General features: G+C 44.2%; 1 protein-coding gene across 11 annotated transcripts in view; it reads left to right on the forward strand.

Annotated features, from left to right (window-relative positions):
* The window catches only part of FAM149A (family with sequence similarity 149 member A), a 67,164-nt gene extending 59,840 nt beyond the window's left edge, over nt 1–7,324 (forward strand). For 3 of the 11 annotated variants that reach the window (XM_015139648.3, XM_028848986.2, XM_078002550.1), the window contains exons 12-14: nt 754–882; nt 970–1,048; nt 6,058–7,324. In XM_015139648.3, the coding sequence (XP_014995134.3) occupies nt 754–882; nt 970–1,048; nt 6,058–6,131 (282 nt within the window). In that variant the 3' untranslated portion in view covers nt 6,132–7,324. Of the gene's footprint in view, nt 1–753; nt 883–966; nt 1,049–1,859; nt 2,196–6,057 lie in introns of those variants that run through there. The other 8 variants (XM_015139647.3, XM_078002548.1, XM_078002551.1 and 5 more) reach the window with 6 other exon arrangements.
* The last annotated feature ends 5,571 nt before the right edge of the window (nt 7,325–12,895 follow it).

Genomic DNA, 12,895 nt, shown 5'->3' on the forward strand with positions numbered 1-12,895 from the left:
GTAGGAACATAAAGACATAGTGAGAGGAAAACCCTGCCTGGGGCGAGGTTTCCTCCTGTGTGCCCTGCGCCACCTTGAGCCCAGCACTGGAACCCATTCCCAGAAGGCAGGAGTTGCAAAGTGTTCGTGTTTAACCTTAGAATAACATAATTTTACAAAAGGTGGCTGGACGCAGTGGCTCACGCCTGTAATCCCAGCACTTTGGGAAGCCAAAGTGGGTGAATCACGAGGGCAAGAGTTCGAGACCAGCCTGGCCAACATAGTGAAACCTCATCTCTACTGAAAATGCAAAAAAATTACCCAGACGTGGTGGCATGCACCTGTAATCCCAGCTACTCAGGAGGCTGAGGTAGGAGGATCGCTTGAACCCAGGAAGCGGAGGTTGCAGTGAGCCGAGATCACGCCATTGCACTCCAGCCTGGGTGACAGAGCGAGACTCCGTCTCAGGAAAAAAAAAAAGGCAAACATCACATTAAAAAGCCTGCTACTTTACAAATGCAGAATTACATTTCTATTAAGGTTTTGTATCTCTCTTTCCCTATTATGACACTATCATTTTATCAGGTTTAATAGTGCAGTTACATAATCAAAATATATTTCTTCAGGTATTTATCCTTAGGAGACCTGATCCTTAGTAATGTCTAACTAAAAGTTTCCAAATAAATGAGTGAGTGATTGAGCATGTAGAAATCTTCTTTTGTGTTTTTAAGGATTGCATTTATTTTAAACAAGAACATATTATCCTTCATTTAGTACAGAGGAAGGCATCTGCAAAACCGTGTGTCGAGTGCCGTGCCCGACGGTATAGAACGATCACGTCTTCGAGAAAGAACCGCTACCCTGGAACAGCTGTCGAGGCCCAGCACAACCCACACGTTCCGGGTGGGTTCTTTGTTTACTGTAACTTTAATTTTGAAAAACATTTGAAAAAAATGAAATTTGTCCCTGATTTTATTTTTCTTCCAGCAGTTGGATACGCCTCGAAAAAGTTCACTGACACAAATGGAATTTGCTGCTCACACATGGACAGGGCAAAGTATTTTGACAGGTCAGCTTTTCTCCATATATAAATAAAGTGATGTAATATGTGAGATTTCAAGTTTCAGAAAGTGAAATGCAAGATTATCTACCTTGATAAGCCTATTCTGCTCGTGTAGGAGGGAATAGCAAGTGTCTGTGGCCTGTGGCCTGACCTCGGAAACCTCTATCACAGATCACACCTGCACAGACACGCACTCACTCACCTGCTGTCAGGTCAAGAAGGGGGAAATGTCCAAAAGCTCTCCATGAACTGGGGGCCTCACTCTAAAAAGAATGCTGTCTTGGGAGAAGTCAGTCCCTTGTTTGCTATAGAGTTTTCATGCTCTATTTCTAAGTGGAGTTTTAATCTTAGATTCTCTTTGAAAATCTGATGGTAAAAATGCCTGAGAAAATTAACACAGATTTGCTAATTACTTTATAACATAAGGTTTTACAGAGAAATACGTATTCTCAGCCTGGTGTGTTGTTCGCAGGATATTCTAGTTTGAATACGGGCTGGTGATGTTTCCACTTCCAGAACAGTCACCAACGCTTTTTCAGGGCGGTAGTGTGGCCTCATCATGAGGTGTGCTGCTCTGGAGTCTGACGTTGGGTTTCCACCCTCGCTCTGCCACCAGCTGTGCAACCCTAGGAATGTCCCAACCCCTCTGGCCCTCAGCTTCCTCTTTTATAAGAAGCTGGGTAGATAAAATAATTATTGAAAATCTGTGAAAAGTACCTAGCTAGATACCAGGCATATATTGCTCAAAAATTATGAAGTATGAACCATTTGTATTATAAATGATCTGAAATTTCAGGGATAATTTATTGTTTTACAGAGAATTTTAAACATATAATCCTAAAAATAAATTTCGTACTTTGGGAGGCCGAGACGGGCAGATCACGAGGTCAGGACATCAAGACCATCCCAGCTAACACAGTGAAACCCCGTCTCTACTAAAAAATACAAACAACTAGCTGGGTGAGGTGGCGGCGCCTGTAGTCCCAGCTACTCGGGAGGCTGAGGCAGGAGAATGGCGGGAACCCGGGAGGCGGAGCTTGTAGTGAGCTGAGATCCGGCCACTGCACTCCAGCCTGGGCGACAGAGCAAGACTCCGTCTCAAAAAATAATAATAATAATAATAATTAATAAATAAAATAAATTTCGTAAAAAGTAAGCATTGTGTAACAGATCTATCTGTTCTCAGCAGCCCTTCTGTCATCCTGTAGTACAGTGATGTCAGGGATTCTTCAGCTCTTTAAAATTTTGCTCCTGTGCTAATAGCTCTGGGCTGCTGTGCCTTTTTGTTGCTTCTCTGGACGCTGTATGTTCCTTAGCAGCATTAGCCGTCATTCTCATGGCAACAGCTCGTTCTCTAAAAAGCAGCCACGCTACATGGTTAGGTGTTGCTTTTTTTTTTTTTTTGAAGACGAAGTCTCGCTGTGATGTCCAGGCTGGAGTGCAATGGTGCAATCTCAGCTCACCGCAACCTCCACCTGCTGGGTTCAAGCAATTCTTCTGCCACAGCCCCCCACTGAGTAGCTGGGATTACAGGCATATGCCACGATGCCTGGCTAATTTTTGTATTTTTAGTAAAGATGAGGTTTCACCATATTGGCCAGGCTGGTCTCAAACTCCTGACCTCAGGTGATCCACCCATCTCAGCCTCCCAAAGTGCTGGGATTACAGGCATGAGCTACTGCGCCCAGCCCAGGTGTTGCTTTTAACACAATTGTAGATGCCTGGGGGGAAGTAGGTGCCCAAGTTAGCTTATCAATCGTGGATGGAGTATCAAGCACTCACTCTGTGCCAAGGTCTGTGCCGAAGGCTGGGATTCAAACAGCAGGGGTGTTTCTGTCTGTGCCTCAAGGAGCATTGAGCCTGGCAGGCAAGCTGGAAAAGGCCGTGAGGGGTGAGCAGGACCACCTGACTCCCCTGTCAGGTGGCTGGAGGGTGCCAAGGCTTCCTGGAGGAGATGACCATCGCAAGGGATGTGAGAGAGAGGGAGTGAGGACTGACGGGCGACTCTGTGGATGGCCAGCGGCGGGTGGTGCTGAGGCAGGGAACTGGACAGATTCTGACGAGTTCACTTTTGGGGATGCTGACTGGAGCACGCCAAGCGGAGACGTCCAGTAGGTAGTTTGGGCACACATAGTGGAGGTTTGGAGTGGGAATTGGGTTCTGAATTTGTTTTAAATCTTCACTGTTAATCATTGACCAAATGCCAAGTCAGTGTATTCTCTTATCAGTAACTTTTTGCTTTGAAATACGCTATTCATTTCTTCTACAATTATAAAAATAATACATTATCAAAATAGACAACTTACAAAACACAAAAATCCACCGAGGAAAACACGGCCAATGCCCCTGGTCTCACCACGTAGAGAGAACGCGGCTCAAAGGCGCGAGCTGTGATGACAGTACGATGAGGCACGTGCCCCATGCAGACGTCCCCGGGCCCCAGGTGAGGCTGCAGGTGAGGCGCGCGCGGCCTCACACACAGATTAGAGATTGGGGGCAGAAGGCCTAAGTCTTGTCCCTCAAAAACCAAAAGCTGTTTCTGTCCTCCTAAGCACTCTGTCAACGTCAGCCCACCACGCTGCTCACACAGGGAGCCGCCTCTCTGGCCACCAGCTTAGGCAGCCCACCACGATCTGCTGGGACATTTGGGAATGAATTAAACACCAGAGTGGATTCATGTGGCACCTTTGGAATATCACTCACTGACTTCTGGAAGAGGAGGTGGGGGTAGAGCCGGTGTGGGGGGACTGCAGTGATCCTGGGGGCGCCCACAGGAGGTACATTAACATGTGCAGTCACATATGGCCGCTTAACTCATGCAGGACCCAGAGAACGGTCCACACCAGTCATCTGCACCTTACTGCCTCTTAACTACTGACCCAAGACAAAAGAGCTATTAGAAGGGAGAACACAGCCAACCAAATGCACAGCTCCAAGAGGTTCTGCATCTATAATGACAAGCTAACATTTAGTTCTTTGGTTCAAAATATTTCCCCTCCTTAACCATTTTTTAATGCTGCAAAGCTCATCCCCATCTGGGGAGTGCTAAGGGTATGTCCAGGCACCCTCAGGATCAGGCTGGCTTTTCTTCCTTTCCACCAGGTGCACAGGCAAACTGGCCACAGGGGACTCCCGGGAGCTCCATGCGGCTCGGCACGGCCCGTGCGGCCCGGAAGGGAGGGCAGAGATGCCCAGGGCTGTGGGCGCCGGTCTGTGCGGCCCAGAAGGGAGGGCAGAGATGCCCAGGGCTGTAGGTGCCAGCCTGTGCATTCCGGAGGAGACCATGCCTGGTCGTGGTGAGAGACACAGGCCTTGGCACACAAGTCCTAGCTCTGCTGCTGGGTGCTGTGGGACCAGGCATTCCCTGCGGGTCTCAGCGTCCGTATCTGTAAAATGGGAGTAACACCTCACTCAAAGACTCCTGAAGGGATTAAATAAAACACGGAGCAGGTAACGCGGTGCCTGGTGCGTAACAAGCCTCAGGATATCCAAGGACTCATCCTGATCGCCCATGAGCCTATTGAAGGTCAACCCTGTCTCATTTAAAAAACAAGACTGTGCATCCAAGTCCGGGTAGGGTGACCCTGTCCAGGGCCAACCCCCACCTAGAACCAGCCAGGCTTGTGCTGCTGGAGAGAACTGGCCAAGCCAACACACTCAGGACCAGCAGTGAGCAGCCTCCGAGCCCGCAGAACAGGCAGGGCCCCTGACAGGCAGGCTGTGTGCAGAGGCCCCTGGGGCACCGAGGGGCAGAAAACCTCCTGGGGAAAGAGGCTCTTTCACCCGCCCAAGTGGAACCCTCCCCACTGAACACCGGATCTCCCAGCACTGTCGGGCCTTCAGTCACATTTTAAACACTGAACAGAGGGACAGAGGGACCTGTGTTCCTTGATGTTTCGTCTTTGTTCATCCATTGGTCGTCCTCCAAATCAAAGTCCAGAAGCTTCTGCACTAATTTCGAGGTCAGGCTGAATCTTGAGTCATGAACCAAACTGTTTCAATTTTCCTCTAACTCTGTGTAAGTCTTCGTGGAGCTTATCATAAGCAGGATCCTCATAAGGGAATTTCTGAATCATTTCGATCAGTGATTCTAAGAACCACATCTTTCTGCGGTCCTTCTCAGTGGCACAGCTGTGCGGGAGACATTCCCACGCAAAAGCCAGGCCTCGGGAGCACCTGATCTCAGGCCGGATGTTGGTTCCATGCAGCATGCGGTGCTGCCTTCCTTCAGTCACGCCCACGCTCCTGTCTTCCTTCTCCTTCAGTCACACCCACACTCCTGCCTTCCTCCCAGCCTTCCTGACACCCTTCCCCATGTAACCCACATCCGCCTTCATGATGGCATCCAACACGGCCTGGCTCCCAGGGTCAGGCCCAGATGCACTGCTTCAGAGGAGGCACTCTTATCAGTAACTCTGAGACAGCTATTACTGATGGTCAAAGGTCATTTCTATATCTGCAAAAGTGATCGAGGGTCCATAAGAGGGATCTTCCTGTCTTTCTGGGGGTTTATTTTCTTTTTCTCTGACAAGCAGGCCACATAACCTCCTTGCTAGCTTTGCATCTAGGTCAAAAAGCACTGGGAACTATTAACTTACCAACTTTTATCATTTCTGTGATAGAAAAAAAAAAGGAGCCAAAGGGGTATCCCAGATAGTGGGAAGGATCCCTTAAAGTACCTGGCGTTGCACCTGCCCCTGGGAAGCAGTAGAACTGCCAGGAAGTAGAGCTCCCTCAGCCTCCTGGGCCAGGACTCGCCTCTGCATAGAAGCTTCTCGCAAATCCACCAGCTCAGGAGGGCGCACGGCCTGCACCTCGACTTGGTTTTGGGGGAGCGCCCTTCCTTTTTCTCAGGACCCTAATTGGGAGTTTTTGCATATGACTATTTCCTAATTTATACAAAAGTGTATTAATAAAGTATTTTTAAGTATTTGCATGGAATGTACAAAACAGCCGTTCTGAGTAGTTGCCTTTGTAACATTTAATGAGAATTACCTCTTGCTTGCTGTTTCCAGGTTCACAATATGTGCCTAAATCTTTTCAGAGGACAACCTTGACTTTAAAGAAGAGATTCCAAGTGACATCTTGAAACCACCTCACCAGAACCATTGGCGCACTCATGGTCTCAGCACACCACTTATCGCTTGAAAACTGGAGGAACAAGTATTCTTTTTATCTGTGTGTCTGACAGTGTGAGATGCTAGACTGAGAAAAATGCAAACAAATAAATCACTTAATTTTGAACACTTTGCATTTTAAAGAGAGTAAAAGTCAAATCCACCAAGCTGCCTTGCTGAAAGCATCTCCAAGGTTCTGTAGGCTTTGCTCAGAAGACCCTGATGTGTGTTTACAATCCGTCATTTTATCAGTGATACACAAACATAATTAGCATGTGTTTGTACTCACACACTAATTACATATAAGAATATATTATCTAGGGACATGCCATTTATAACTTTGTACTCTGATGTATTTTCTAGTCTCATTCTGTTAGTAATTCCGTCAAAATCGTAGACACTAGTAGATATTAGTATTTGAGACAATATGTCAGTCTGAATAAGACTCAGATTGTTCTAGTCATGCTGACTTTCTCATACATTTTTAAAAAGTGCTTCAGCCATGAACCTTTTTGAGAAATGTCAGTGGTGAAATCTCCCAAGCTAATTTTCTTTTTCTAGTTTCCATCTTCAAATTCAGACAGTTCACGTGAAGTACCCCACATTTATTGATCTTAGGGTTGAATGTAAATATAAACGTAATTAAAAGCTATGGCAGATGATGTCATCTTTATTGTTTACAGTCGAAGCTCCTCCGTGGGAGGGGAGCCTCGCACCCTCCACGTGCCATCGGGAGCTGGCCTTTGCTCAGACACCACCTCTGCAGTGACGCCTTCCCAGAGCCCTCGTCTCTTCTTGCTCTGTCCTCCTGCTCTGTTGGCTTTTCTTCAGAGCATGTATCCCCATCTAACGTTACCGTAGAAAACGGAGCAGAGAATGGGAAGAGGAATTAGCAGAGCTGAGGCTCCAGGCATGTCTTTCTCTTGTCCCTCTCCCCACTGTTTCTCTTGATCGTGATTCAGGTCCTTACACTCATTTCTATATTCTCAGATCTCAACTCAGCTAATTTCTTCTTTTTTGTCAGATAATTGCATTTTGTCAGTCTAATTATTACTAATCCAAACTGTAACTTTATAAGGTTATATATATGAGCATATTTATAAACTTAGATTTATAATATACACACATATGTATCATATAAATGCATAATAAATTATTTTCAGACGATTTCTGGCTGTAAGGTGAAGGGATCATTGCCTACTTGTAGATGTCTGGAATTTTAAAAGATGTGTTCAGACTAACGCTAATGTTGTCCTTTATCACAGAGTGACAAAACAAAAATGACCCCAGAGCCCTGCCGCTGTTTGAATATTTCTCCTTGACCTTGCTGACTCCATTTCTTTTTTGCTTTCTTTTTTTTCGAAACGGAGTCTCATTCTGTCACCCAGGCTGGAGTGCAGTGGTACGATCTCAGCTCACTACAACCTCCGCCTCCTGGGCTCAAGCGATTCTCCTGCCTCAGCCTCCTGGGTAGCTAGGATTACAGGTGCATGCCACTACACCCAGCTAATTTTTTTGTATTTTTAGTAGAGATGGGGTTTCACCATGTTAGCCAGGCTGATGTCGAACTCCTGACTTCAGGTCATCTGCCTGCCTCAGCCTCCCAGAGTGCTGGGGTTACAGGCGTGAGCCACTGCGCTCGGCCAGCTGACTGCATTTCTATAGCAATGAGACACCTGAGGCAGCAGCAGCAACAGTGACCACCGGGTCCAGGCCTCTTTTCCATGGTCGCAGCTCCATGCATCCGGGGAAGATTGCTAATGCTTAGTTTTCTGCACAAAGCAAACCAAAGCATTTTTGAGAATTTTCTACATTATTCCTAAACATTAGCAATAGAAACTTTTAAGAGCAAATGCCAGTCTTAATTCAGCAGCTCTCACACTTGAGGAATGGTTAGATGTGTGAGTAGCCTGGAGCCCGTGTTACAGGGCTGCTGGTTAGGTGCACTCTGGTGCGTCACTACTGCTCAAAGCGTGACCCACTTGTTCTTTCAGAACCACTCGGGGTATTTCATGTCCATTTCCAGGAACCATCCAGCTCCTTCCCTACTCAGTCCAAACTTCCTTTTTTTTTTTTTTTTTTTTTAACTTTAAGTCCAGGGGAACATGTGCAGGTTGTTACACAGGCAAACTTGTGTCATGGGAGTTAGTTGTACAGATTACTTTATCACCCAGGTATTAAGCCTAGTGTCCATTAGTTGCTTTTCCTGATTCTCTCCCTCCTTTCACCCTCCACCCTTTGGTGGAGGCCCCAGTGTGTGCTGTTCCGCTCTGTGTCCATGTGTTCTCATCATTTAGCTCCCACTTAGAAGTGAGAACGGATGGCATTTGTTTTTCTGTTTCTGCATTAGTTTGCTAAGGATGATGACTTCCAGCTCCAGCCATGCCTCTGCAAAGGACATAATCTCATTCTTTTCTATGAGCTCAAGCTTCGTAATAGAGAAAACACTGGATATTCAGTCTAAACTAACATTAAGGTAGGGTATCCAGGATAAAATGTTTTTTCTTTGAAAACCACTGAATATACTTTATGGTAACTTTATCTTGTTTGGCTTCAGAGGTTTGCAAATAAGAATCTATTATTTATATATAGGTAAAAAACAAAATGTTTTAAAAAATAGAACCAGTTCCAGTGATCTTGAGTCTTCTAAACATTTAAATTAGAAGATAAAGTACCATTTTAGAGATTACATAGATACTTGGCCCTGTCATTGATTTTAAAAATGACCTTCTCGTTGCACTGATTTTTACCCCTATGTTAAAGTTAGTATTTTATTTATACATTACATTAGATTTAGAGATTAGTAAATAATGCTTATATCAAGGATGGTGCTTTTTAAGCTAATTAGGTAAAAATGAGGGCAGTGTTTTTATAATCTACTTTAATAAATGAGTCTTACCTTAGAATTAATCTGTTAAAAATTAGAAAAATTGAACTACATCTGAGATAGATTTTTAAATTCAGATTAGTGACTACATTAATTAAAATGTCTGTTTATCCAAAACCAAAGGAAGAATGAAGAAATTTTAATCTAAGAAAATGTAAAATACCATAGAAAACTGCTAGATTTTGTGAATTTAATATGAAAGGAAGTATCCATATTGATATTATTCTGAACTAGATGAAATTTCTACGCCAATTCAGAAGTACATTTTTATATTATATATCATTTGGGTATTATATTTTTATTGTTTTCTTATAACTACAGATCATTGTGTAGGATTTTTGATTCCTTAATTTCTAATAAAATATAAAAGTGTCAAAAGAGTTTTCAAAAATGTGTTACATTTATAAAAGTATGTTTAGATTCCCAATTTTTGTATCATTTGGCAAATACCTCTCTATTCTACATTTTCTAATACAGAGGTATTTATTATTTCTACCTATGTAGCAAACTTTCCCCAGTAAATTCGAAGTATATGTCCCTATATATTTGCAAAGGCTTTTCATAATTTATGAGTACTCCATCGTAATGTTTGTTTCAGAAGATTATGCTCCTGTGTGGTAATCATCATGGATTTGATTTCATCAGACATTTATTAAGCACTTTGTTGGTGTAAGATTTTGCTCTAAGCATTATATTGAACAAGACAGTCTTTGGCCTAAAAGAACTTAGATTCTAGTGGAGGAGACAGACTATAAATGATTAAATAAAAACATAATACAGGTCAGGTAGCAATAAGTGCTATGAAGAAACAAAGCGAGGCAAGGTGACGGAGTGAAAGGAGCTGAACTTTCCATCGAGCGGTTGGGGATGGCTGTGTTGCAGAGGTGATATTTGAGCAAACCCCAAAGAAGATGAGAAAAGAAGCCTTGGAGATATCTGGGGAGAAAGAATTGTAGACAGAGCAAAAGACATGTGCCTAAACCAAGAGTCCACCTGGAATGTTTGAAGAACAGCAGAGAGGCCAGTGCCTGGGATGCAGTTGGCAAGGGAGTGAATAATAGGAGCTCAGTGAGGTAACAGGAGCTGAGGGACTGAGGTCCCTTTTGGACTATGGGAAATCTTAAGTAGTCTGAAATAAGAAGTCACTGGAACAGTTGAGTTTTGGGGATAGAATGATATAATCAACAAGAGATGATCATGTTTCAGTCAAATGATAGTGGTGAGAATCCCAGGACTGGGGATGTGTTTAGAAATTTCAGCCAAAAGATTTGCAATTGGATGAGAGTTGGAGTGTGTCTACAAAAAGATCAAGAATGCCTCCAAGGCTTTTGGCTTCACGCTTGGAAGGATGGTGTTGGCATTCACTGAAATTGGAAAGACTGCAAGGGGAACGCGTTTGGCAGCATGAGGGACATGTTATGTGTGAGGTGCCAATGAGATGCCTAAGTGGAGATATTGAGATATTTGGATATCCACATGTGGGTGTGGAGGTGAGGTATAGACTGGAGGTATAAATTTGGGGATTGTCAGCATGTAGATGGTATTTAAGAACTGAAACGGATGAGGTAACCAAGAAAATGAGTGTAGAGAAATGGAGGAAAAAGGAGTTCTGAGCCTTGTGCCTTCTAACATCTAAAGGCCTGGGATGTGAAGGAAAACCAGCAAAGCAGACTGAGAAAGAATGACTGGTGAAGGGAAATAAGAGTTAGGAGAATACGGCATCCTCAAAGTGTGTGTGTGTGTGTGCGTGCAGGGGAAGTGTTTCAAGGAAGCCACAGGGACTTAAGTATGTTGAATGCTGTTGATGAGTCAATTAAGATAAGGTCTGAGAATCGGACTAAAGGTTTAGCCACATGGAAGTTACCAGTGGCCTTAACAAGATCTGCTATGTGAATGGACAAGGTGAAAGTCTGCTTGCAGTGGGTTCGGGAGAAAAGGAGAGAAATTGAAGACAGTCATGGGCAAGTCTTGTAGGGAATTTTTCTGTACAGAGGAGTAGAGTAATGTGTGTGTGTGTATGCGTGTGCATGCACGTGCGTTTCCTAGTAAGGTTCATCTTGATGAGTGTCTTCATTATTCAGTATAAAATGTTGATCCAAAAAGAAAGATAGCTGTAGTGTTCTCTGGAGAACGTGTGGGGTGTATTCCCACTGGAAAATTAAAGAAAAAGCTGACAGAGCTGAGTGAATAGTAAGTTATAATTCAGAAGCAACATTCAGAGAAGGATACACCTTGTGAAGTATGTCTTCAGAGTTCACAAAAAGAACACTGTGGGGGTGAAAGGTTTAGCTTAGAGGGCAAAATATTTCAAAAATACACAGAATCAAAATGATGTTAAAAATAAATGAGGCATTCCACTACTGTTTATTGAAGAATAGTTCATGTGAAACTGACCTACTGAGAACAACTATAAAAGCTGTAAATGGACAAGAAACAGCTCTTTGGAGGTACACGTGGACACCCACATCCACACCTACCCAACCCCCCAGCACAAAGCAGCATAACTTCAGGAAGCAAATTGGGAGACAACAGGAATAATACATTGAGGTGAACCCCATATTTGCTACTGTTTTCTTTCCCTGTATCAATATATTTTAGACTAATAATGGGGCATAGAGACCAAGAAAAAGGGATACCCTCAAAATTTGTGACAAGCTCACTAGACTGCCAAAAGGAATGATGTTGGGAAATGTCTCAGACTTTGAATTGACAACCTTGAAGGACTAGACTCTAGGAGTCAGGGCAAACTCAGTACAGACGAGTGCTTAAAACACTGGAAGCAGAACCTAGAATCAATGAAACCTCTGTTTACATCCAGGTTATATGCCTGCACTTTATATGACCGTACTTTATACTTTATACTTTGTTTGCCTGGGTATCACCAGTGGAGCCTGCAAAACCACAAATATTGCAGAATGGCAAATGTTGCTGCCTGAACATTCCTCTGGAAGCTTTGTCTCAGAGGGGCACCCGGCTGTATGAGGTGTCAGTTGGCCCCTACTGGGAGGTGCCTCCCAGTTAGGCTACTCGGGGGTCAGGGACCCACTTGAGGAGGCAGTCTGTCCGTTCTCAGATCTCAAACTCCGTGCTGGGAGAAGCACGACTCTCTTCAAAGCTCAGTTGGAAATGCAGAAATCACCCGTCTTCTGTGTCACTCATGCTGGGAGCTGTGGACTGTAGCTGTTCCTATTCAGCCATCTTGGAACCTCGATTTTCGAGAGTTATTTCTTTCAAGGGAAAAGGGAGCTGGCAAAGCTGAAATCTGTAAAGCAAGCTGGAAGGCTGGAAATTCAGGTAAGAGTTCAGTAGTGAGTCTGAAATCCACAGGACAAGGCAAGTAGCCTGGAAATTGTGGTAGGGTCTCTGTGTTGCCATCTTGAGGCCAGATTCTTTCTTCTTCAAAAAACCTCAGTCTTTTTTTTTTTTTTCTTTTTTGAGACAGAGTTTTGCTCTTGTCGCCCAGACTGGAGTACAATGGCGCAATCTCGGCTCACTACAACCTCCACCTCCTGGTTTCAAACGATTCTCCTGCTTCAGCCTCTCAAGTAGCTGGGATTACAGGCTTGTGCCACCACACTCAGCTAATTTTGTATTTTTAGTAGAGATGGAGTTTCACCATGTTGGTCAGGCTAGTCTCGAACTCCTGACCTCAACTGATCCACCTGCCTTGGCCTCCCAAAGTGCTGGAATTACAGGCGTGAGCCACTGAGCCTGGCCAAAACCTCAGTCTTTATTCTTGAGGACTTCCCTGGTTAGATGCGGCCCACTCACATTCTGGAGGGCAATCTGCTTTACCCTAAGTCTACTGATTTAAATGTTAACCACATCTTAAAAATACCTTGACAGCAA

The sequence above is a fragment of the Macaca mulatta genome, chromosome 5, assembly GCF_049350105.2.
Source record: "Macaca mulatta isolate MMU2019108-1 chromosome 5, T2T-MMU8v2.0, whole genome shotgun sequence".
Lineage (NCBI taxonomy): Eukaryota > Metazoa > Chordata > Mammalia > Primates > Cercopithecidae > Macaca > Macaca mulatta.